This window comes from Oryzias latipes, chromosome 5 (genome assembly GCF_002234675.1).
Source record: "Oryzias latipes chromosome 5, ASM223467v1".
Taxonomy (NCBI): domain Eukaryota; kingdom Metazoa; phylum Chordata; class Actinopteri; order Beloniformes; family Adrianichthyidae; genus Oryzias; species Oryzias latipes.
In genome coordinates, this window is record NC_019863.2 from 5,153,602 (window position 1) to 5,179,939 (window position 26,338).

The 26,338-nt window shown below is 41.5% G+C and overlaps 2 protein-coding genes across 2 annotated transcripts; both read right to left on the minus strand.

Annotated features, from left to right (window-relative positions):
• Positions 1–312: 312 nt before the first annotated feature.
• Positions 313–12,485, minus strand: LOC101162517 (protein bicaudal D homolog 2). The gene is made up of 8 exons (XM_004068521.4): positions 11,934–12,485; positions 6,884–7,096; positions 6,481–6,633; positions 5,585–6,031; positions 3,330–4,259; positions 2,928–3,079; positions 1,625–1,856; positions 313–1,168 (listed from the first exon to the last, which is right to left on the minus strand). Exons 1-8 carry the CDS (start codon positions 12,171–12,173, stop codon positions 1,166–1,168), a joined length of 2,370 nt encoding a protein of 789 aa, XP_004068569.1. The 5' UTR covers positions 12,174–12,485; the 3' UTR covers positions 313–1,165.
• A 3,512-nt stretch (positions 12,486–15,997) lies between these two features.
• LOC101162749 (transketolase-like) lies at positions 15,998–24,889 on the minus strand. Its single transcript, XM_004068522.4, has 14 exons — positions 24,575–24,889; positions 23,654–23,771; positions 23,455–23,568; positions 23,269–23,366; positions 21,585–21,776; positions 21,308–21,426; positions 20,982–21,178; positions 20,686–20,850; positions 19,283–19,439; positions 18,680–18,810; positions 18,493–18,576; positions 18,286–18,379; positions 17,493–17,615; positions 15,998–16,975 (listed from the first exon to the last, which is right to left on the minus strand). The coding sequence occupies exons 1-14, from the start codon at positions 24,679–24,681 to the stop codon at positions 16,788–16,790; spliced, it is 1,887 nt and encodes a 628-aa protein (XP_004068570.1). The 5' UTR covers positions 24,682–24,889; the 3' UTR covers positions 15,998–16,787.
• Between the last annotated feature and the right edge of the window lie 1,449 nt (positions 24,890–26,338).

A 26,338-nucleotide genomic window follows, 5' to 3' on the forward strand; every position in this document is an offset into this window, starting at 1 on the left:
TTGGATTTTGAAAGTTTTAATAAGTTCTTTTAGAGCAGAGGTATCCAAACCTTTGCAGAGAGGACCAGACGTGGTGATGTGAAAATCTATGAGGGCCGACCCTTCAGCCTGCATTGAACCCTTATGACCACTTTAGTCTGGAGAAGTATTCAGTTGGTATAATTCCTACACTACACGCACATGGTGTGTAGTATACTCGCTATACTTCTACTCAGGCATACTAAAACAATTAATTTAAAGTGTACCAGTTTTGGCGAAGGGTTCTTTGAAAAACTAAACAACAAAAGATAAATTAAAAACTACACCAAACGGTGACAGTTAGACGGATTTATTCTCCTTGTTAGGCATTCCTGCAGGTAGACACAGAATCTAGCAGAGGCGTTTTACAAGAGTCGATCAGGTTCGTCACATCCCGGAGCCTCTATGAAACTGTAACCAAACTCCCTTATAAAGCAAAAAGGATGAGAAATCCTACCGTCAGCCCTGAGGCAAATAAATACAACTGTGGTGACCGTTACGAACCAACATGTAACATCAATTCAGACCAACAACCTGCTGAATGTTCTGTCACCACGCAGGCGTTTCATTCAGCATGACCTTTTTAACCCATGGCTTCAATTGCACTTGCACAAATAAAACACACAAATGGCACAGATAACATAGGACTACTATATATGTTTTCAAAAACTGTATAAAATGTTAAAAACCGTCATGGGTAAAGTTTCTGCATACATTACATTAACATCTGCGGTGAACGTATAAATAGGTTTGAAATGCATTTGTCTTTCTTGGAACACTGATGGAGTATCTGGCAAATACATCTTATCCAGATGCGGAAGAATACTTTGAAACAGACATTTTTTAGACTAAATATGAAAGAGAGAGAAGCAAAGAAGTAAAAAGAACAAGAAAAAGTGCTCAGTCAGGTTAACAGGCAACGAGCAGTCGGCGCATCTTCCTTCCGTCTCGGCTCTAGTGGTGCGTTGTGTTGGAAGACTGTCGACTTGATGACATTTTACATACTTGTTTGGCACTGCATTTTTATTTTATTTTAAAGAAGTGCTTGGCAACAGCTGTTCAAAAATGTTCTCAGTAATGACTTGATTTTGATCCTGGAGCTGCAGCGGATGGATGGACTTCCATAAGGACACTTGGCTTGATAGGTTCACTGGAAAAATGAGGATAGAACAAAAAAAACCCTAAATTATTTCCATTTCAGCTGCATTTTTAGTTTATTATGATAACATTTAGCAAGGAAAAGACAATCAACTCAGCCTTGGCTAATAATCCACTGTAATAATGGATATTTTGTTGTTTTCTTTGATAAAATATACTCTTTTTCAATTATAAATCCATTAAAAGATGTACAAAAGCAATTTTGAATAAAGCTATTATGTTTTCAAGTGTTTTTTTGGGGAAAAAAAGGTTTATTTTATTCACCAAATTTCTTACCAAACTCAATTCTGTTCCTTATTCAGCTAAAAGCAAAATAAAAATAAAAAAGACTCTGAAAAGTGAATTTCCACACTGAGCAACAACTACAAGGATTGTGAAAAATCCAGCTACCAATCTTAAAAATCAACTTGAGGGGAAAATGTGCCTTTGGCAAAGCATCTTCACTTACATGGTGGCTGGAGGACGCTCCCCTGCCCTTCGACTTGCCCTTGCCTCCCCCGGCGGTGGCTGTGTTGCGACGTGCCTGCTCGTGGTCGAACTCCAAATCCTCCAGCCGCTGAGTCAAAGCCAGCTTTTGTTGGATGGCCATCCGCAGCAGGGAATTCAGAGTCTTCTTCTCATCTTCGGCAGCAGCCAGCTGCCTCTGCATGTCATCCAACTGGGTCACGTACTCGTCACACCTGAGAGAGACGAACCAAAAGGAGAAAAAACAGAGATGAGCAATGATGGCAGCAGGTGGAGTTTCCCGTCCCTCCCCAGACGGGAGGATGAAGTTCCTGCTAACTGCCTGGTTCACATAAATGCTTCAGCTGCTGGATGTCCTTTTTACTATTTTTGAACGGCATTTCTTCTTTGTTTTCATCATTTTTGTTTAAATTTAAAAAAATAAAGCAGTTTTACAGAATGAAACAAACAAAAACAACCATGAAGGAAACATTCTTGGAATAGGTTTTGGTATTTTGTCACAAAGTTACACTCGTTATCAATAACATGGATTTATATTTTAGCCAAAATTGTTCTGCAAAAAAATCTTTTTGTTTTTTTTACAGTTTGGTGTGATTTCATCATGAATCTGTTTCATGAGGATGTTTATGTGCTGCTGAAACCGCACCCGTGTGTGTAAGAAGACAGAGCGCGTGCAGCGCAAGAGGGAGTGTAGGAAAACAGCAATAAAAGGTCATCAGGTGATATGGTCATCACCGCGGTGATGCGGTTACCCCCAGACCCCATTAACCAAAAATGTTGAAAAATGCCAGATCCGCGCCCACTGAGACGTACAGATGTTAACGGGTACATCAGAAGGCGAACAACCTATAAAAAACGTTACAGAAAATAACTAAAATTTAAGACCAATGTTCTGCAAACATGAACTTGCTGTATTTTATATTTTTATTTTTCTTTATTCACGGGACGTGAGCAGCACGATATGAGGAATACTCGCGACCTGCAATATTAGTGATGGATATTGCGATGTCGATATAACTTGTGGTACCTGCAAAAAAATCAAAAACATTTCCATTTCAGTTTAAAAATTATACTTAAAGGACCATCATCTACATAGAACATTCAACATAAAAGGGCTTCGTCCAATTGGTCAATTGCATAAATAGATTTATTTGACTCGTTCAATACTTCAAGCTGCCACAAGATTGTTTTAGCATATTTATTGTAACCATTTATTGCGATTTTTGCCGTCTTTTGCGATATGCGTATTGCACAGCTTTTCTTGTGCAGGCCTACACGGAACTCACCTCGTAGCAAACATGGCTCGCAGGGAGGAGAACGTAGCTGCGTCCTCCTTCAGAGCCTTCAGTTCGTTCCGGAGCTTCATCATCGTCTCCGTCACCATTGCCTTCTCGCTGTCATACTTGCTCTTGAGGTTAGCCAGAGCGACCTCGGCTGTCTGAATGGAGAAAAATGTATTGATTAGTTCAATAAAGTGTTGATAACTTGCTTCTTAGGTTCTTCTGTTATCAGATAGGGGTTGTGTTTTTTTCACATACCTGACATGTTTGGACGGACGTCTTGAGACGTCCGTCCAAACATGTCAGGTATGTGAAAATGTATTTATGTCTTAAAATGCTAAACTTAAAAGGTGATCACTTCATGTGAAGGACCCCGCCTGCATGTGCGCCTCCCGTTCGCATACTGACCTGTTTGTTGGCCTTGAGGACGGCTCTGAGAGTGGCGATCTGTTCCCTTTTGGTGCTGAGCAGGGACTTCAGTTTGAGGATCTCCTCCATGCAGGCCTCTTTGTCCTTGTCTGCCACTGAGCTCAGTTCCAGGTTGGCCAGTCTCTGGCGGGACAGCTCTGTGGTGCGGTCCACCGCCTGCTGCAGGTGGCGAATCTGATCCCTGATGATGGCTACCAGGTTGTAGACGTTCATGGGTTCCGGGCGGTGCTCGGGGCCCGGAGACGTGGTGACTGTGCTGTTCGCTTCCTCGCCTTTCCTGACCATGGCCTTGCCTTCCTTGTAGTAGTCCAGCATGACTCGGTTTGGGGTCTCGTTGTTGCACATGCACACATGGTTGTAGAGATTGGCCAGCTCCTCGCTAAAAGCGATGAGCTCGTCTTGGGCGACGTTGAGGCTGCCGAGGGATTCTCCGGCCGCCTCGCTGGCTATCCGGAGCTCCTTCTCCAGTCGAGACACCTCCAGCTTGTCGGCTTGACTGATCTTCTCCAAGGACAACAGCCTCGACCTCAAATCTTGGACATCACTGTCCAGCCGTGCTCGCTCCTCCTCATATCGCGTTCGGCATTCTTGGTACTGCGCCCTCAACGTCTTCAGCTCCTGCCTCAGCTCTCCAGCTTCGGACACGGCCACGGTGTATTTGCACTGCAGAATCTCCGGCCCGTTGATGTCGAGCTCGTAGTAATCCCCGTCATCGTGGCTGTCCCGGTCTTTCTCGCTGTCCAGGGCAGACTGGCGTTCTTTGGTGGCTTGCAGCTTCCGCATGGCGCTGAGGTTTTCCGTCAGCCTGTTGACCGCCTCCTTTTGCTCCGACACCGTGCCGTAAGCCTGGTCCAGCTGCTTCTGGCTCTCCTGCAGAGAGTTCATCAGGGCCGCTTTCTCACGCTCAACCTGTCACGAAAGTGAGGACATTTGAAGAAATGTGAACAACGAAGAGAACATGGACCACAAATCATTGTTTTTCAAAGATCATCCTTCCTCGCCCTTCAATGTAATGATAGCAAAAATACATTTTTTGAGGAAGCTAAGACTTTCCAGCCGTGCAACACTCATGACAGAGATTCAGCTAACCCTCCCACCCAACACGTCAGCATGAATTTCTGTTAAAGGTTATTTAATGAGCATAAAGACTCAGATTAAAATGGGTTTAACACATTCTTGTGGCATTTTTCTATTGATGGAGGACAAGAATAAAGAAAATATAACTTAAAAGGGCATTTCTGAGTATTTCTTCATTCAAATCATTATAAATCAGGATAAGATGAAAAAAATGGCCTTTTGGAAAAGGATCAAATTTGTGACGTAGAAAATGGGCAGGGCCACAAGCTCCTTGCTCCGCCCCATCCTGATGCATCCACTTGTAGACGACTAGATCTTCATTTTGTCTCGCCTGAACTGGAATCTGGATCTTAACCGGACGGAGGGAAAGCTCCGATATCCCTCGCCATAAATGTTGAACCGGTAACGATAGACTGGGGGTGTGAGGGGGCTGTAAGCTAGTGGGAGAGCAAGTAAATGGAGCGCGGGCTGGGGGGGTTGCTCCACACCAACGAACCCGCCCACAAGTCAGAGGTGAATTTCAAAGGAACTCCTTCTGCTCTGCAGAAACTACGTCCTTGAAAACGGCACAAGTTTTTCGATTTTGGTCACAAATAGCACAATCGTAACTGAAAGACGTCTGGGATCAAATGATCGGCGTGAGCCTTTTAATGTAGAAATGAACTTTCTAGCAGCCTCCATCAATCATTTGTGTTTCTAACAATAACAGTGTGTGTGACACTCAACCATATAAAATGCCATAGTTGTATGGCAGACCACAGGAATTAAACTACAGTAGCTTAATTAAGGCCACTTTCAGAACAGAAAAGTCCACTTGATTTAAATTTGACAGGGAAAAAACCGGGCCAGAAGCTAGTACTGGCTGGGAGGGAATTGAACTTATCTTTGGAGATGTGCTCTTTTGATTGACAGTTAACTGTTGAGTCAGTAGCATGACTGTGACTTGACTGGGGGAATATTAGCCAGCCGTCAGCTGTGTCCAGCCTGTTTGGGGTTTGGGTCATCGTTGGCGATTTAAAGGTTTCTTAACCAACTGTAGAGTGGATGTCATTGTGGCTTTCTCTCTGACGCAATGCAGTCATTCACTAAGGAGTTCTGAAGGGCTAGCACTAATGAGCTGAAGTCCTTTATGTGAGTAACTGTGTGGGCTTTCATACCTGTGAAAGCTGTTGCTTCAGTTTCTGTATCTCTGAGATGTTGAGCTCGCTCAGGAGGTCGTCCACCAGGCTTGGAGCTGGCTTGTAGGCGTCTCCTCGCTTGTTCACGGCAGTCCTGTTGTCTTCATCGCCATCACTCATTTTGACTAAACCGTTCTCAAAGCCTCTGATCAGATCGTCGTTGTCGGGTTCGATGACGGCCGAGTCCTCGTGAAGTTTGGAGTTATCGAAGGAGGAACCGAAAGAGCCGCCGATGGTCATGTAGTGCGAGAGCTCTTTGCGCAGCGTGGCCTTCTGCTCGCGCTCCGTCTTTATGGTCTCCAACGACTCGGACAGCTGCCGCTCAGCGATCTCTCTCAGTCTCACGGCTTCTTCCAGCTGACTGTGAAGGTACTGAGAGTCTTCCTCCAAACGCCGGATCTCGTGCTTCAGGCCTTCAAATTCCACCTGATGGAACAAACCAAACATTGACTGGTGCAGGAAGTAATCGATGTGGTTTTAACGTCTTAAATACAGAGATTTAGGGTTTGGACCTGGAAGTACAATTCATGATATTATAGCAAAAAACATGGAAATGTCATCAAATTTTGGCACAAATATTTTTAGATTGTAACAAATTATTCTTACTTTGAATGACCGAATCTTGATTTTTTTTCTTTACTGAGGAGATGAGAAGAACCCATCATCATGAAAAACAAACACACTTTTCCTGCTTAAGCAGACAATGCCAAAAGCAGGTTCACCCTAGCCCTCAACATGAACATCTACCAGCCCAGAGACTGATGTGAACGTCTAAGAAGGGTACACCAAAGCCCACACACTACCCACTCCAAACACACACACAAACAACACAACGCAGGGATAACCCGTTTCAGGTTCAGCGTGGTTCTTCTCACCTGGTTCTGCCGCAGCGCTAACACCTGCTTCTGGAGGGAGATGTTCTCCTCCTCCAGCTCGCTGTAGTCCTGCAGCAGTCTGCCCTCTCGCACCTTGAACTCCCTGATGTCATCTCGCAGCTGGCAGCGCTGCAGCTCGGCCAGCTCGGAACTCTGCACACAGCATCCAAGAACACCAGCGACGCGTCTTTCTTTAGTGTCAGGTGTGGACGCGGAAAAGCAAGAGACTTTTACAAAACAGAACTTTATTGTAACTCACAGGAACTTGGAGAGAATAAATTCTGTGGGGTTTTTTAGTATTAAATTGGTACGTTGTACACATGTATTTTGAATTTGATGTTTAAATCTAAGAGAAATGTCCGTCTCCTGTGGGAATAAGAGACTGACAGTTCCTAACTCTGACCTCTCTCATCTCGAGAGCGATGGATGCCAAGCGATCGTTTTCCGCCTGCGCACTGGAGAGGGAGGCTTTGGCTTGTCGGAGCTCATTCTGCAGCTCCAGAACCTTCTGCTGGTAGAGAGCCTCTTTACTGGCAGACTCCAGAATCAGCGATTCTTCTCTGCTTTCCCCATCTGCCGCCACCTTCCTGTGCGTGGTGTGAGCTTGCCCAAAGGCCTAAAGACAAGCAGAAGACAGACATGAACTCTAAACAGGGAACAAGGATTTATTGATACTAAAGGATTCTGATCAAAGTTATGAACGGGATAATGATAAATCCTGTAATGAAAATAGTTACGGTAGAACACGGGTGGGATTATATAAATTCCCTTCCTTCCACTCCTTTTCAAACAATCTAATGTCTAATCATCCTAAGTTGATACGTCTTTGCATGAATTTTATTGTTTTGTGCATTATTCTTGCTTTGATTGCTTGTAATAAACTATTTCAAATCAAATAAAAAAAACAATAAAGGTTATGTTCAATTTACACCCAGATTTGAATCAGTTCAACGAGATTTACTCCTTTTATAACCAGAAAACACATTTTCTAAGTTATAAAATGAGTTTTTTTATGACTGGGGAGATAAATTGAGCAACTAAAAACTAGTGCAAATGAAATTCCTGTCTCTTACATTCAAAACAAGCAGATATGAACTTCTCTGACTCAAATTTAAAACTTATTAAACAGCTTATAAATAAAGACAGAATTCTCTTTTCCACTTAAACTGGGTGCTGTTTCACTGTTTCAATGTACTCCGGTTGGATGTGAGCTGTAAAAACTATGGTGAATCAGTAGTAGGTTAATTTACACTGTAGATGTTTTTATGCTAACATGTAGAGCAAAGTACTCATATAATGCCACCATTCTGGCTAATGAGTTCCTCTAATGGCTTGAATACTGTAAACCACATGTGTCAAACTCAAGGCCCACGGGCCAAATGTGGCCCTCCATATCATTTTATGTGGCCCGCGAGAGCATCAAAGTTTTTAATTTCTTAAAATAAAATAAAAAATTGGTGTATATTTATTCATATCTAGGGGGAATCTGACTTAAAATATCAGATTGGGCAACTATACATTAGGACTTAAACACTGTCCATATAACCTAACCTGACAGAATCAAATGTAAAAGGATTTATACTAAAATAACAAGCAAACATATGTTTCTATGCAACTGTAATTGTCACTTTAAAAAGTTATAGTACATAAATAAGGAGTTATTTAACATTAAGGACTAGTTACATTTATTTTTCATTACATTTAGTTTTATATATATAAGTTATATCTGGCTCTTTGAGGACAGACGCTATGCTGATGTGGCCCTCAGTGAAAATGAGTTTGACATCCCTGCTATAAACAATGAGTCATATCGCTAGAGGAGACACGGCCGCTTGGAAAGTCTGGCCACCGGTGGCAGAGCGCGACGCCATCTTGGTGAGGTCGTCTGCGCCCACATGACAACGCTTTGTATAGCCTTTGGTGGCATCTAAGTAGCATTTACATAATATATATATATATATATATACTGTATATAATATATATATAGATACATCATTTGTTGTTGTTAAATAAGAGAAACAGTCAGCCTTAAAAGCTCAAACTTTAATGAAAAATGCATAGTTGCAGGACTTCTTACAAATGAAAAATTACAAAGAATTTTTTGTTACACAGATGGTACGGTGTCGGGTTTCAAGCGAACAGTCTGGCCAGTCTTATCAAAATCTGGTTGCACAAATGTTTTGAACATGTCCAGAGTGTATTGCTAGTTGGTAACCACCGTGATCCATCTGGGTTAGCTCTTTTGATAGCTAAGGTCCACTTTTTCCGTAAGTCTGAATCCATGGAAACCTGCAAGAAAAGTTCAGTCTCTGAGTCATAAACGTATAAATCTATATTATTATAATAGCCTAGTCCTAGTATGCTGTCCATAGGCTTAACAAAATAAAGTTTACATTTATGTCAGCAGCAAATTATACGTACATCATGCAGCAAGCTGATAATAGCCTTGCAGCATCATGCATGTCAATGTGTGTACTATTGAATGAAGCCCCTACAGCAATAAAAGAAAATCATAGTACATACCTGTGAAATGTTATCCCTCTCTCCTTCGTGGACTCATTTATCCGATTTTGGCAGTTGACACCCGCACAATGAACCAGCATTTTGCAAAAATGTGTTCACATACATGCACTGCAGCAGTGACTTGACCTCACCAAGATGGCGGTGCTCTCCTCCCATGAGGAATCACTAGATGTCTCCTCTAGCGATATGACTCATTGAGTATAAATCATTCAACATATTGTTTTCCTGTTTTTCTTTCTTTATTCTTGTATCTTCCTCCATTTTTTGCCACTTAACTCCTTCTACAATTGTTCAACTATTTTAACCATTTAACTATTCAAATGTTCAGCTCTTTCAGCTTTTTCTAGCTATGACTTTTGGTCCTTCAAATCCTTGAACTTTTCTAGATATACCAGGATTTTTGCCTCCATTGAAATACATGAGAATCCTTGGTGCAGAAGCTCGCTGGTTCGATACCCGGCTCTGGCATTTTTCACAAACATATCTTTTTAGTTATTGTGCTGTTTTCACTTTATTTATGGTCAACTTTGATCATTTCCTTATTTATTTTGCCAATTATTCCCCTTTAAGCTTCCTTTTCATTAGTAATATAGCATCAACCCTGCATTTTCTTCTGGAAATGCAGATGCTTTTGGTTCCACTTTGTCTCACATTGATAATCAATTTGGCTTCCAATGCAAATATTTTACATCCATCTGTAATTAATTTAGGTCAAATATGACAGGATATACTGTGTAAGAAATGCATATTCAGTCATGGAGCTAACAGTAGCATCCTTGCTTTGGTTAAAAATAGGAAGCGCTTGAAGACAGAAGTTTGGGTTTTCCCTTCTCTGCAGTTTTCACAAGCAGACACATTTCCCGAAGAACGTCCATCATAGCTTTTAATAGCATTTGCATCTTACCTTTGAAAAATGCAGCTCATTAATATTTTCAGAATTCTACATCTATTTTTGCTAACTCTTATCCCAAGTTTATTTTGTTCAGTCAAAAGCCGGGGGGTGGGGGGGTGGGGGGGGGGGTTAAGAAACACCCCCAGCTAAATCAAGGTTTAATGCCACGGTGGATTGATTCTTGGTGATCAAAAATCCACTGAGATGTCATTTTAAGATCTCTGATTATTGCAAATGCTTCAGAGGCGACAGCCTGCATGTTGGAAAGGCCTGTGGTTGCATTTAGTGGATTTTAGAGTCGGTTAGCAATCATAAACCCTGATTACTAACCGCCTGACGCGAAGCGGAGGACGGTTCAGGCTTTCACGGCGTGCGTTCAAAAGTAATAAACGCACACTTCGAAGGCTATTAACCCGCTTATACCATGATCACTTACAAAAGCAATACATATTAACCAGTTTTTGGTCCTCAATTCTTGTTTTTTTTCCCGATTTGGATCGCTTTTCTCACGGCGTCCGCATCACGCAGCACCCCCGCTGCAGTCAAGATTCAGCGATATATATATATATGCCGATCTTCCGCTGGGTTGTATAAAGCGAGAGAAAGTTCACCTCTTACCGCTTGTTTTTGTCCAAATGATGTAGCTAAAGGTTGTTTTAAAGAAGCCGGCGCAGTGATACAGAACATTTAAGCTAGGTGACCGGAACTTCTTTTTTCAACATGCGGTTATCAGGTTTTAATGCACACCCAGCAGCCAATCAGAATTGAGTATTCAACCGGACCATGGTATAACAGTAGTTTAGTTAAAGGTCCATTCCGATGAAAATGGTGTTTTTGGTGTTTTGAAAACATTCTTGTAGTATTTTTCTGATGATGGGAGACATATATAATGAAAATTAAGATTAAAACTGAAATTCTTTATTCAAATGGTGAACAGATTAGAAATGTGATGTGATGCAGAAGCTGCTTCGGTGAGCTTCCTGCTCTGCTCCATTCTGACGGCGCCGCATGCAGATGACAAGATCCACGGACGTCTTTGTTTTCCTACGTACGCTCTGATCTGGATCTCCATTTTTATGCTAGGTTGGGGGTGTGAGGGGCTGTAGACTAGCGGGAGAGCGTGTAAACAGAGGCATGATGGGAGATCAGTGCAGGCTTACTCTGTGGCAACAGTCGGACCCACAACTCAGAGGTGACCTTTAAAAGAAATCCTGCCGCTCTGCAGAAGCTACGTCCTAGAAAACGACAGCATGATCATAATGAAAAGCACTGGGAACGCTTTCAGAATAAATCAAAAGATGATCTGCGTGGGACTGTAAAGCCTTTTTGTCGGTCATCTTGGAGGAACTCAACATAGAAGATAAACTTTTTTTTTTTTTTAATCAGGCAGTTCTCAGAGGGACTGAGTGGAAACATGACTCACAGTTTGTGGGATTTTCCACCAAATTTTACCCTTAGGATTCAAATTCAGCAGTGAAATTATTCTAGTTCATCTAATAAACATGACTTGGTAGCAAATGCTAAAACACTACTTAGCTATTTATAAGATTTTGAATGACCATAAAAAGATTTACAAAAACAAAACAAAAAAACATGCATTTGTAGAGCTGAGTATTTTTTTTTCTTTATAAATCTGAATGCTTAATACTGATTACTTAAACAAATTTGCAGCTGCAAGTTAACTGTTAAAACTGCTCAACTGATTTGGCTGAATTTTTGCAATAAAACGTCTGCAAATGTTAATAAAGAACCTGGATCCAGCCTGGGGGGTTGCATTATCATCACATACTGAAATTCCTTCTTTTAGTTGTTAGCAACATAAACACAATGGAAAATTCAGAATGAGACACTATTGGATTTGTCTTTTGACACTAAAAGAACGCCAGTCATAAAATGAGTTATTCATAAGTGTGCAGTCCTTCATGTAGAAACCGAAACGTGTTTAAATCATTGATTGTGGCTTTAAATAGTGACTTGGGCCCTGTGGTCGTGTTACTACCACATGTGTTGGTGTATCTTTTTCTGTCACTGTCAGTACCTCCTTCAGCTGGTCCAGCTCCTGCTTGACCGTCTCGTATTCGGACTCCAGCTCCTCGAACCTCTGCTTGAGCTGCTGTTTCTCCTCCAGCACCGCCAGTCCGTACTCCGCCGCCTGGATCTTCTCCTGGCTGGTCTCCCGGAGCTCCCGCGTCAGACGCTCCACCTCAGCTCGGAGCCACTGCGGCCCAGCTTCGGTGACCAGCACCGCCTCGGGGTACTCCTGCTCCTCCGCCGACATGTTGGCGAGCCGCCGGTCCGGACTGTAACGGGACCCAGCCCGCCCTGGTTGGCTAGCAGCAGCAGCAGCAGCAGCAGCAGCTCCACAGAAAACCAGCAAGAAGAAATCACGGCCGCCTTTGTTTGAACCGCATAGTCACCGTTTGTTTTTCCGGTTTCTTCCCGCCGCAGATTACGACTTAAAAACCAAAGAAATCAATAGTTTGATTATTGTCGAAGACATTTCTCTGCTTCTCCTTCCTGCGGCTGACGGAGGAAACTTTAGTTGAGATCATCGTTTGGAAAAAGATCTGAGCCCAGAGCATTCAAATCTGCAAGGCTACGACGGGTGATGTAGTTTATTTGAAATACATTCATAGAAAAGGCAACGTAGGCTGGCTGCCGTAGTGACTTCAAGTACCATGATTCCTAGCGCCACTTCAGACAAGACGATGTAGACGGGGAAATGCTGCCCTCTAGAGACGTATCTGGGAACTACTACTATCCCTTGCAAAGATGCAACATATTGAAGCAGGATGTTGTTATTTGTTACACATTTTTATTCTGAACAATGTCAATCAAAAAGTGAAAAGGAGGGGGGACAGGGTGTTCGACTTTTACACGATAATTTTTATTTTTAATTGGAGGATTTTCAAATAGTAATTTACAGGTTAAAAAATGTATTCCAATCCATTTCTTGTTATTTTCATATTTTTAAAGTATTAAACTTTAAAAAGTTTAATGAGCTGCAATAAACAACAGCAGCTTGTGATTTGAACACTTTTTCCCTCTCAAAATGACGTCCACAAAGCCAGGACTTCTGATTCAGATATCAAGTTCTCCTGAGCCCCAATATGTTCATAATAAAAAAAAGACCTTTTGCAATCACACAATTAACCAGTAAATCCCTCATAAAAAAATGAAAAGATCGGGAAATCGTGAAAAACCTTCAGGTTTTAAATCTGCCATAATATTATTATATATATTTTGCTTTAAAATCCTATTCATTATTTTAAAACAGCATTTTAAAATGTTTATTTTTAATCACGTTGAATCTTATTATAATTCTATGGCTTTTTTCAGAAACTCTGATTTCAAAATCAATATTTTCCAAAGTAGCTTTGTTTTTATTTCACATTGATATTTTTCACAATGACTTATTTATTTCATAATGAGCTTTTTCAGCAGAATGAGTTTGTCTGTCGCTTTAATGTTTTATTTTTTGCCAATATTTATCACTTTTAAATAAAATTTATAACAATATGCTGTGGCCTCCTTTGTTTTTGTTGCCTTCTCTTTTTTAAGAAGCATTTGTGTTGTTTCTTTCCTAAAAGTAGAGTTCTTATCTGCTTCTTAAAAACTTTACATATGACCCAGTCTAAAGTCACATTGGTAACTGCAGCCTCTTTAAGAAAAAATATTGATCTTTCTAAAAGAAGAATCTGTCAATGTTAACACATTTTTTAATTGTAGACAAATATTACCATTTCCCTTCATTCTGCTTTCTGCCTGGGGGGGGGGGGGGGTGCTGCCCTCTGCAGGCTGTTTTACTGTAAGTATGCACTGCGAAACTTTTGTTGAAAAATGTATCATGTTCATTATTCATGCAAAACAAATTGTTAATATACATTTTGTCTTAAGTTTTTAAAACTGGAAGAGCATGCATTTCCTTTTTCACAAAGGCTTTAAAAAAAGTACTACTGTGTGCTTGTAACTCTTAAGGTTTTAACGGTTCTTGATATAATTTTATCATATTTCATTTTACACATTTTATATATTTATCATATGATATCGTCTGAACTACCACCAATGCAAATTTGTCTTTTAGGACATTTTTAAGCCTGTGTCTCACAACCACTGCACAGTGAACTAAGCCCTTTTGGTATCAACAGGGAACATTTGAGGCTTTTCAGTGTTCCCTGTTGATACCCCCCACCCCACCCCCACCCCTTCACCAAATGTGAATTGCAGCTTTTGTGACTCAGAAGGATATATATATTTAACAGTTTTTCTGTCCTTGTTTTGTCTTTCAAAAGTGCCGGCTTAAACTTAAAGATAACAATATTGTATCCATCAGGGGAGAGGCATGTATTTCTAAAAAGAAATAAAGCCTTTTGTGATATTGTAAAAGTATTTCTAATTATGTGAATGCAACTGATAAAGTACAAGCATGTTTTAGTCAGGTTTTAGTGAATGCCAGATTTTTAAACTTACGTTACATCGAAGTCCTCTTGGGCAAGACACTGACCTCCACAGAGCTCCTGGTGGTTGCAGATTAGTGCCAGAGGTCGGCAGCAGAGTGTGTGAATGTGTGTCCCGTAGGACTGTGACTGTAAAGCACTTTGGGCCTTCTAAGAAGGTATTAAAGCACTTTGCCTGTATGCATTTTGTGGTCATTTTTCACCTGCGCACATAGCGCCCTAAAGTGGTCTACGAAAAATACCCTAAAGCCACATGGTTTAACAGTATGTGTGGCATGCTAAAACCTCGAAAGAACTCATTTCAGTACATCAACACGGAAATGAAGCTGTCTGCAGGATAAAGGATTTGAAGGGTCACTTCCTGTTTACAGACTCATTAGGTAAATTGAAAGTAAAATTCACCATCCTTAAAATTTGAGAATATAAAAATTGGGATAGTTGGCAAAAATTGGGGAGACAGAGACACTAGCAGTGAGATGAGGGCAGTTAATTTTGATTCAGTCATAAAGACCAAGGACCTCTGATTGGTAAGAATAGAGAAAAAAACAATACAGGAAGTCATTGATGTTGCTATGGAAACAAACCACTAGAAGGATGTTGTGAACTTATTGTTATACCATGGTCCGGGTGAATTCTCGATTCTGATTGGCTGCTGGGTGTGCATTATAAAGTAATATACCGCACTCCTATTCTTACCAAAGTAGTTCCGGTCACATAGCATTACTGCGCTGGCTTCTTTAAAAAAAAATTTAGCTTCACTATCTGGACAAAAACAAGCGGTAAGAGGTGAACTTTCTGAACTGATGCAGCATTTATATCGCTTTCCTTTGCCGCTGCGCTCGAGGTCCGCGGCAGTTACCGTGACAACGCGCCGCACCACGTAACAAATAGTTTGCTTTTTGTGAAAAATGCAATCCAAACCAAAAAAATAACAAGAATAAAGGACTAATTTGGTTGAATGTGTATTTCTTTTGTAAGTTACCATGGTATAAGCGGGTCAATCCCTGACGAAGTGTGCATTATCAGAATTAACGCACGCCGCGTGCGTTAATTCTGATAATGCACACTTCGTTAGCCATTAACGCTTACTTATACTATAAACAGTCCATGTCGTAAGTTCTTACCTTTTTCAAGAGGATGATGTTATTCACACGTATTTCCGAGCGACCAGCACAAAAAGTGCTGGGAATTCATGTTGCCCAAAATGCTGCATTGCCCGCACGTATTTTAAGGTCTTTATTTTGTTTTTGGCTACACGTATTTCAAGTTAAACTTAAAGTTAAAGTCCCCTCATCTGTCACATAAGGTGTGTGAAATATGTTCTCCACATTTAATCCTTCCCCCAGAGGAGCGGTCATTTGCAGAAACAGCCGCGCTCAGGAACAATTTGGTGGTTTAATCGTAACAGTAACCATAACCTTAATACTTCCTCTGTCCGTGCGGCCAAGAAAAAAGTTTAGCACTGGCTGAACGCATCTCAAAAAGTACGTGCGAGTAGACACATTATTTAAAAAACAAACAAATTAGACAAATTAGACTTCCAAAAAAGAAAGTCTGCTAAACAATTGTTTAAAATTCAATTTACGCTAAATAAATGGGAACAGCAACACAAGGTTTCTGCTGAAGAAACACAACCAGGCAGAAATTCTTCAAAGTCAAATCCAGACATTTATTTCATGAAAGTAGGAGACATACAAATGGTTAAGAAACTGCTGTTCGCTCGCCCTGCATTGTAGCTGCTGCAGCCTTCATGATATTCTCTCTGTCAGAACCGGATAGGCCTGACAGGCCTGCAGCATTAAAGTGTGTTTATTAGGACGTATCCTGCATACGCCTGGTGGTCAAAAGGATGTACTTTTGAAAATGCAAAAGTCGAGTCATGTTCTGATCCTGTGAACTGTGGGTTTTGGTTACTTCTCCAAACCTCTTTCCTAACTTGGTTGAAAATCGTGCTCTACGCTTTGAAAACAACAACAACAACGACAACTCACTTAGCTTCTACTTGTTGTAGCATAAACCTACTTTAAAATGATGCCCTACCTAGCTTTGAGCACTAAACCCGAACAAAATCATTTTCGGGTCAACAGGGGATTTTAAACACACAAACATGGAGCATGAAATAATGCAGTGCTGCACACAATGAGCATCCAACAATGACAAGTCTGGAGCAGATTTCTAACAATGCTGACATCATACGTGAGGGTGTGGTGTGCAAAATTGTGTGTGTGTGTGTGTGTGTGTGTGTGTGTTGATAACACAATAAAAGCACCAAAGGAAGGGACTCTTTAAAGGTAAACAGCACAGATTACAACACATCAGAACACATTTAGAGCAAAACTCACAGTGAACAACTTGACCAAACTGCTGTGAAACATACTTGACTACTTCTCACCGTCTGAAGGAGATGTAAGTTGGTGGGTGGGACATAGAAAAAGTTACTTGGCGTTGGTGGAGCTGCTGAGCATCTTGCGTACGGCCTGAGCAATGGCATCGCGGTCTATGCCGTGCATCTTAAGCAACTCGTGTGGCTTGCCACTATGGGGAATATGGGACACTGCCAAGCGCTGGAGGTTGAAGCCAGACTCGTTCACCATTGCTGAAGACATGGCCTCGCCCAAACCACCTGTAAAACGATGGATTACAACGTGGTAATAAGACAAAAAGAAACAAGTCAAAACGATATCAGTGAATCCACAAAAGTGTATGTTTTTAATTTAAACTGAATAGCAAAAGCACTCAGCTGATGGAAACTGTTTGTCTAGAGTGGTCCATGCCATCTCACACGGCACAGGGCAAGTGAGAGTGTCCTATCTAGGTCACAGTCAGCCCCACGGCCACATGCTCAGCTAAGGAAATCTGACAGCACTCTGCCTCTCCAATTCTAGCATTTACAAAACACACCACCGAAGAAATACCCCACCTCCAAAGATGGCTCACAACCAATGAGCAGATGCCAACACACCATGTCTCTGTGACCAAACCAATGGGAACGTGCCACCACAACACAGCCGAGGACACGGACCAATCGCAAGGCCCTCAAGAGTCATTGTGCTAGGACGCTCGTTGCCGCTAGGCTGGCAGTGTTGATGAAATATGCAAAAGCAGCACAGCATGAGCTCTTTCTTTTAATGAAAGCCTACCTTCATAGTAGTGGTCTTCTACTGTAAGAATCCGCCCCCTGGTGGCACGTGTGTGGTCGATGATGGTTTTGGCGTCCAGAGGTTTGATTGTGAAAGGGTCAATCACTCTGACCGAGATCCTCTCTGGAAAATCCATACACATGTTTGAAAGCAACCGTTTCAAAACATCCAAATGACAACATTTCCTTTATGCAACACAGTCACCAACGATTACTACTGACAGATGTTCTTATTTGCTCGGTTTATGGGACCAAGCCGAAAGAAATAACATGTTGTAAATTATTTTATGAAATGTATTCAAAACTGGTCTGACAATAATGGAGTATTTTGTTTTCAGGGCATCAATGCAAACATATGGGATCATTTTTGATGAAGTTAGTGAAGTTTGAACATTTAAAGGTTTAAGGATTCAAAGGAAGTTTATTGTAAGGAAACGGCTTTCCCTGTACAATGAGATGCTGACTTTGCTGTCTGCTCTGAATGGCAAAATGTGAAAGGTGAAATAAAATAAAACAAAATAAAGATAGAATAGAATGTATACAGGATATCTGACACATTTACGTATAACATAAAATATAACTATGCACCAGTAAATGACTTAACCTATATACAAATCAGATCAGCTGTTGTGCAAATTCAGCTGAGTGTAACTGTTCAAAAGAGACTTTCATGAGCTAAACCGTGTGATACACCTGGAGGTTGAACATGAGGTGTAAGGATGCTAAATTAATGTTCAAATGTAAAACATTTTCTAACAAAAATGATTTGTTTTCAGATATTTGAGATAAGTTACCTTTTTTCAGATGTTCAGCTGCAGCAAGGGCCTCATGCAAGGTCACTCCAGCTGCAACCACCGTCACCTGGTCCTCCTTGCTCTGATACACCACCTGACAAACACAACAGCATCCTCAGAATCATTCAGAATTGTTCGGGTTTTAAAATGTAATTTTTCTTTTAATCTTCTTCTTATCTTTATCTTAGCATTATAAAGCCCTCTCACCTTTGCCTGGCCAACATGGAAATCCTCATTGCTGTTGTAGATGATGGAGTTGTCTAGGCGGCTGGTTCGGATGTAGCAAACACCCTTATTTGAAGGAGGAAAGTGATGACAAAATCACCACAACATAGAATGTTTGAACCCTAATTTGTGGCTTGCATTAGTCACATCTGCAGTGGCATTTCAATACCTTTGTGGTTGCAGCCAGCTCAACAGCCTTCTCTGTGGACACACCATCACTAGGATAGAAAATGGTTGCTGTAGGAAGGGTCCGGAACATGGCCATGTCCTCCAACGCCATCAGGGACGGCCCCTCCTCGCCTACAACACAAGTCCTTTTTGATTCCATGCCTCTTTTTTATTGAACATCTATGTGAGCTATTAAGTTGTCTGGTGAGGTGATGCATGCAAATGAGTGTCCGGAAAAGCCAGACTGCAGGCAGTGTACCTGCTCTGACAAAGAGACACGGGGTCCCCGGCTGACAGCTTCCAGGGCAGACACAAAGGGAGAAAAGGGGGAGGACTGGGAAACAGCTGTACGCCCAGAGGGGGCAAACATGAAGGAAACTCAGGTTAGAGGGAAAAAGAGACAAAGAAGAGCTCAACCATCACAAACACACTATCAGAACCTTTTAGGTGGCATTTTCAGGGATGCTGTGAGCTAAGGAACTGGAGGCTGAGACGTGGTCGGGCACAGGAAAGGGATAAAAAAGGGGTTTTGTGAAGGAGGTTAGTTAATGGAATTTGTGCGAGGGATTGTGGGGTGCATGTTTGTTAACAACACTCTACTAACCAGTAGACAGACCGCAGTGAGAGCCACACAAGTTGATGTTGCTTTCAGAGATCGCTGCCATGCGAAGCTGGTCGTAGGCTCGAGTGAAGAAGGAAGCAAAAGTGCTGGCAAACACCACATTCCTCTCCCGGGCTGCGCAGCCTGTGGCAACGCTCACCTGAGAGTAGAAAAAAGATCGCAGATTTATAACTGCAAATTGTCTTGTTTTAAGAACCAACTTGATCACATAAAGATCCAGAGGAGCATGTATTTGCAGCACAAACCTTCTGTGCGAAGATGCCTTTGAACTAAAAAACACATCAGGGAGAGGCGCTCTGCACAAATCCCTGCAGCTTCATTTAACATATGGGAAGAATCAGAAGCATACCTCCTCTGACAAATAATTTCCTTTGTCCTGTCTCCTGGACTCTCCACAATCCTGCAACTTATGTGCTTTGGCAAAGAATAAAGCCCCTTTTTATTGTGGCAGTAAAATTGGTAGACGCTGCACATTTCATAAATACATTTCAATGAAATGCTCTTGAGCTGTTTTGGGTTAGCCACAGTTTTCTTAGCCTTTAACCTATGGGTTTTTTTCTGCATTCAGCCAGATGGTTCCATCCTCTGCACTGATTAATATTTTACTTCTGAATACACTTGTCAGGTCTCCTTAACATCATAAATGCGCCTGACCTACATTTCAAATGGCTGCTGCTGGAGACACAACAGAACACAAAACGATTGTTGGCAAATTACACCGAATTAAAAAGGACACATAAAGTAATGGCTGCTGCACAGTAAAGGTGTCAAGAATCACTACATTTACCGTGAAACGCCGTTCTCTCAAAATTCAGACCAAACGTCATATATTGATCCCTTTTCCTGCTGCAGAACACATTAAAGTGCTTTACATAAAATACAATAAAATGTTAAAATAGTAATACTGATAAAAGAAACCCCAGCATACATGTATGTCTACAAAAAAGAATGATGAAATGTAAAAACGACGTAAAACTAAGCTTAAACTAAGCTAAACTAAGCTTAAAAGATCCTTAGCAGGCAGTTCCACAGCGAGGCCCACAGTGACCTGAGCGCTCTGGAAGGGTCGTAAACTACAAGTCATTCTGATCAAAATGAAGGTCCAATTCCATTAGAGCATTCATAAGCAAATAAATGAATCCTAAAATGGGTTTTTAAGCTGACTGGAGCCCAGGGTAAAGACTTCAAAATGTGCTCCTTCTTTCTGGTCCTGGTTCAGAAGCATGCGCCTGAGTTTTGCTTAAGCTGCAGCCGATTGATGGTTTTCTTCTGACCACTAGTCAGTCACTGTCTGTTCTTTTCAGGTGACTGACATTTGAAGTGGTGGAGCATAAACCTTCTGTGAATTTAAAAATCTCCATTACAGGACTGGTTAGGATTCATACCATGTTCTGTTGAGCAACGTAGCACTCGACGAATCTGTTCGGATGTTCGTTCTTGAAAATCTCAGAGTAGGTGAGATTGTTGGTGTCTGCATCGAGCACCACCACACGGTCATTGTAGCGGCCCAACTTGGCTAGTGCTGTCCCATATGCCTTCCGAGTGGCAATCTGAAGAAGAAACATTAATCAACAGTTTCTAGTATCCATTGAATTGCAGCCGTGGTTTGTGACGCAAGGAAATCCCAAAATATCGAGAGTGAGGACATGAAGCGAGTCTTTGCTATGTACAGATGAAACACCTTTTCTCCAGCTTTGTAGTTGGGTGCACTAGGCATCCTGATGTTCCTCAGGCTTGCAGGTGGGGAGTCTTCAGTGGGAGGGGGGGGGTACAAGTGCTTACTGCTGCTCATGATGCGGCTCTGCAGATCCTTGATGACCATCTCGGCCATGTCTTTAGGCAGAGCTTTGGCATGCCAGCCCAGTTTATCCTCTGCAGCTGAAAACAGATGAAAGCGGTGCTGGACTTTACAGACGCTCTTTATTAAATTGGTTAACATCACTACGGAAAGCGGAAGCAGTGAGCAAGGGTGGGGTATTTTATAGAGGAGGTGGAGTAACCAGTTACCTGGAATGCCTTTGCCCTTGATGGTTTTAGCTATGATTGCTGTGGGCTGATGGCGGGGCTGACTCAAAGCTTTGCAAAGCTCCTCCACGCTGTGGCCATCCACAATGATGGCGTGCCAGCTTTGTACACACACGCATTTAATCACACTCATGAAGATTCAAATGGCAGCTGCCACAACTGCTTTGTGAATTTTTAAAGAGAACAATAATCTTTACGAATACTGGAACACCGAAGACTCCAACCTAGATGTCCTTCGAATCTTAGTGTGTGGAGTTACCCAAAAGCTTCACAGCGCCTCTGGTATTTCTCCACGTGATGCTGCAGAGGGGCGGGGTCACTTTGGCCCAGGCGATTGATGTCCAAGATGGCCACCAGGTTGTCCAGCTGGTAGTAGGAGGCAAAAGACATGGCTTCCCAAACAGAGCCCTCTGACATCTCACCATCGCCAAGCAAGCAGTACACCCGGTAACTGCATGGGAGCAAAGCAGGACAGGGTCTCTGGTTCACTTTCCTGTTAGCCTCTGAGAGTTTTGCTTTGTCAAATGAATCTTTCAGTGGTGAAAACCCAGCTCTGTTTTTTTTATTGTGTTTATTGCTACTTGTTTTGTGCTTTCCCTTTTTAAAGATCTACTTTAATTCTTCGTCATTTTGACATTTCAATACATGGTTTTTGTGCTTTTAGTTTAGCTATTTTTGTGTTAAAATTCAAATTGAAATGCAAACTGTCAGGCTCTCATCAGGGTGGGGCCTACCACCTCTCTAAATGCACTTTTTAAATGAATGGTCAAATTGCATATTGAATTATCAATTGAAAAATGTATTGTTCTTTGAATTATGACACAAAAAAACCATGATCATTTCAAATACAAGTGATTTTGTTTTTATTTAATTTTTATTTGTCACATTTTATTGTTCTTTTTAGTATTGAATTCTAAATTGTAAAATGTATTTTCAAATTCTAAGCCTGAATTGCAAATTGAATTTCGATTGAGAATTGCACATTACTTTGAATTATGACTCAAAACGACTTCTATAAAATTGAAATAAAACCTGAATAATTATAAATTAAAGACCACCGGGAACAATTTGAAAATAGATCAAGAGATGATTGGAGTGAGACTTAAATTATTTTTTGTGTTTTTCTGTGTTTCGTGTAAGATATTTAAATATTCCAGAATTTAAATGAAGTAGCATTTGGCCTTTTTGTCATCTGGCTCTCCTTCCCATCACACTTGTCTTTAGTTGAAACCACTGAGAGGCTTCCTACGTCTCAGTTTCTTGGTTTCTATTTCCTTTTGCCAGACACTTGTCTTATGTTGGTTCTTGCCTCTGGTGGTCCTATAATATTTTTGGATATCTCTCTCTGCTTTTGGGCGCTGTGCCACTTGCACCTCACCACCCTTGACATTTCCGTCATATCCACGGGTGTGCTTTACATTTGGCCTCTGGGGAAAATCTGCAAAATTTCAAACTCCAGCCGGAATCATATCGCCAAAGTGAATATTTTGCAAATAATAACAATTGGCCTTTCTGATTTTTTTAAATCATTGATGGTGCAGACAAGGAAAAAAGTGCCCAACAAAAGTAGTCTTTTTCATGTTAATAAAGTGGCCTTAAACACATTAAAGCGTGATTTCTGCATTTGATTCTGAGATTAAATCTGCCTGAATGGTAAAAATAACCCAGCCTGTGATTATTGGAGCAGAAGAATCATGGGTGCAGAGCATGTATGGCTGCAGCACATCCACTGCATGTGCAGTATCCTCTTAAAAAGACACAGGACCGAAGCAAGCTGCAAACACAAATATCAGCTATTGCATGGGAAATAACATAAATACCAGTAATAACTTAACTGCCATGCCTTTTAGAGCCAAAAAAAAGAGAAAAAAATGAAAAATCCAGCTAGCCTGGCTATTTTTATGTTCTTTTCACGTGCATTAAACACATTTAAGAGCCCTTACCTGGATTTATCAAAGTATTTTCCAGTGTAAGCCATTCCACAGGCTACTCCAAGGCCCTGCCCCAAGGACCCAGTGGCCACATCCACAAATTGTTGTTTCTAAAATTCACAATAGAATGGTTATTTCAGGGTAAAAAAAAAAAGAAAAGCTAGTCCCTGTATTTTGATGCTGCGTGTGGACTCTCACTGGAGATGGATGGCCCTCCAGAGGAGAGTCAATCTGGCACAAATTAAGCAAATCGCTCTCTTTAAGAAACCCTGTTTCCACCCACATGGAGTACAAGGCGGGCGCAGCGTGACCCTAAGAAGAAGAGGAAAGGAGGTGGAAAATAAAAATAACTGAAAGGGAACCAGGAGAGGGTGAGGGTAGCTCAGACATGGCACACCTTAGACAGAATGAAGCGATCATTGTTGATGTTCCTTGGATCCTCAGGGTGGTACTTCATGGTGTGGAAGAAAAGCACAGACATGATCTCTGCCACGCTGCAGCATGATGTGGGAAATCTGCACAACAGAGGAGACGTGCAAACACCCGCTCCAATGTGAACTCACATTCTTATCACGAAAATCAAGTCAATGAAACAGTTTTATTAAGAACGTTATTCTAAATAAGACACACAGATCCAACAATGTCAACACTTTGTTTTGATCAAAAAGACAGTAGCTTCTGTCATCGACGCGTGTTACAGCTACAATCTCCACAAGCAGAAACTGAAGGTCCAAGTGTGTCTATGCCTGCATCCTCCCTTCCTTAAATACTGAGGGCAGAATATCTAACTTTAAGAACAAAAACTATTTCAAAACAGATTTCAGTTTGCTGATCTTCTCCGAAGAGACACAATTTCTGCTGCTTGACAATTAAAACAACCTGTATCCGAGCAGGTCTGATAAGATCAGGTTAAAAGGGTGAGTTACTGGCTGACTGCATATCACCACACACCACTTGTCTGTGATTCAACATGTCTTTCTCTGTTTTTTAAATCTTTACTCACCACTGGAGCACAGAACAATTAATCAATCAATCAAAAAATTTTAATTAAATTTGAACAAATATTTGGAATCCTTGAGACATTCTATCAGTAGCCTGAACGAGGAAGGGGAAAGGCAGGACACCTTGTTCCTGTGGCCCTTCATTCACATTGGTGTCTGCATCTTTAGATGTTTTACTGTTGATTACATCTTTATATGCACAGGAGAAAAATGATTAAAATTTAAAATAATTTTTACGCCACATTTGCTTCTTTTAACAGTGCATTTACAGTGCAGAAGTGATACTGATGTTTCATTGAAGAAATGGAAGGACTCACCCGCTGCCTGCAGCAGTCGTCGCCTTGATGGAGTTGATCCGGAGGCGGTTGGCGATGTTCCTCAGCACCTGGACTGTTTGCTGGTCAGGTTTGTGGTAATCCTCCATCAAGGCAAAGTATTAAGTTCTGCAGCACCAGAAAAGTTGACGAGAAAGAAAGGCGCAAAAAGGTTTGTGTGTTTGAAATGTGTTTGTTTGTGCAACAAAAGGATGCCACAGAGCAGCAGCGGTGTGGGTGAATGTAAAAGGGATAGAGGCGAAGAGAAAGAAAGGGGGAGGACAGAGATGAGGCTGGGTTTATCCTGCTGGGCACACACAAAAATGACCCTCCACACACACACAACTCTCCAACTCTCCACCCACATACAACCCACCACACACACACACACAACCCTCCACACCCACACACACACACACACACAACCCTCCACACGCACATACAACCCTCCACACACACATATACCCTCCACACACACATGCAACCCTCCACACACACATGCAACCCTCCACACACACATGCAACCCACCACACACAGATGCAACCCACCACACACACAACCCTCCACATACACACACATACCCTCCATACACACACATATACCCTCCACACACACATGCAACCCTCCACACACACATGCAACCCTCCACACGCACATGCAACCCTCCACACACACACACATACCCTCCACACACACACATACAACCCTCCACAAACATTTACAACGGTCCACACACACACACACACACAACCGTCCAAACACAAATGCAACCCTCCACACACACACACATACCCTCCACACACACACATACAACCCTCCACAAACATTTACAACGGTCCACACACACACACACACACAACCGTCCAAACACAAATGCAACCCTCCACACGCACGTGCAACCCTCCACACACACACACACACAACCCTACCCACACACAACCCTACACACACACACAAAACCCTACACACAACCTTCCACACAAACACACACAACCCTTCACATACACACATACACACAACCCTCCACACACACATGCAGGGGGTGGGACGGGGTGTGTCCACGTAGTGACGTGGAATGGGTGTTATTGTTAAAACATAAAGAGGGCCCTTTCATTGGCTGCTGTGGGGCTGGGATGTTCACTAGGTGGGTGGGGGGTTGAAGCATGTCAACTTAATTCAATGTGGCTTCACCGTCCAAACTAATAATTCATATAGGAACCTTCTTTTTCATTCCTACAATGTCAAGCGAGCTACCCCTATTGGCAAAGATATGAGAAAGATGAATAAAATAGATTCAAAGGTGAAAAAGGAAAAATGTTTGAAGCAGGAGATATTTACCGATGCAATAAAAATAAAAATATTTAATTCAAGTAAAAATAAAAATACTAACATAATAATCTGGAGTCTTTAGCAGTAAAACATTGATGAAATTAAGTCATTGAGATTCTGAAATCAAAGGCAAAACAATAATGTCAATGGGAAATATCAAAAAAAAAAAATGCAGAACGATTTATTTTTATTTATGGAGGTTTCTTCTGCACTGTACATTTGTAGTTTTTTGGTCATCTTTGATCGAAACACAAACAAAATGGCTTTTATGTCTTATTTTTTTGTTAATTGTTCTGTTGCAAAGCGACAGTGTCAGGGGTTAGGTCTTTGAAAGCTTTTGAATAGATGCAAATTGGATGTACGTGACAAATATATATCATAAAGCTTTAGGTAAATTAGTTTGATGATTTTATCTGACAAACAAATAATTAAAAGAA

Coding starts and splice junctions, on each gene's coding strand:
- LOC101162517 (XM_004068521.4), bottom strand. CDS start 12,173: ATGTCGGCGGAGGAGCAGGAGTACCCCGAGGCGGTGCTGGTCACCGAA. Junction 7,097..11,933: donor AGCTGGACCAGCTGAAGGAG/GTACTGACAGTG, acceptor GCTTGTCTTTAG/GCCTTTGGGCAAGCTCACAC. Junction 1,857..2,927: donor CGAGCCATGTTTGCTACGAG/GTGAGTTCCGTG, acceptor CGTCTCTCTCAG/GTGTGACGAGTACGTGACCC.
- LOC101162749 (XM_004068522.4), bottom strand. CDS start 24,681: ATGGAGGATTACCACAAACCTGACCAGCAAACAGTCCAGGTGCTGAGG. Junction 23,772..24,574: donor ACGACTGCTGCAGGCAGCGG/GTGAGTCCTTCC, acceptor TCTGTTGTGCAG/ATTTCCCACATCATGCTGCA. Junction 18,380..18,492: donor TCCATGTTGGCCAGGCAAAG/GTGAGAGGGCTT, acceptor TGTGTTTGTCAG/GTGGTGTATCAGAGCAAGGA.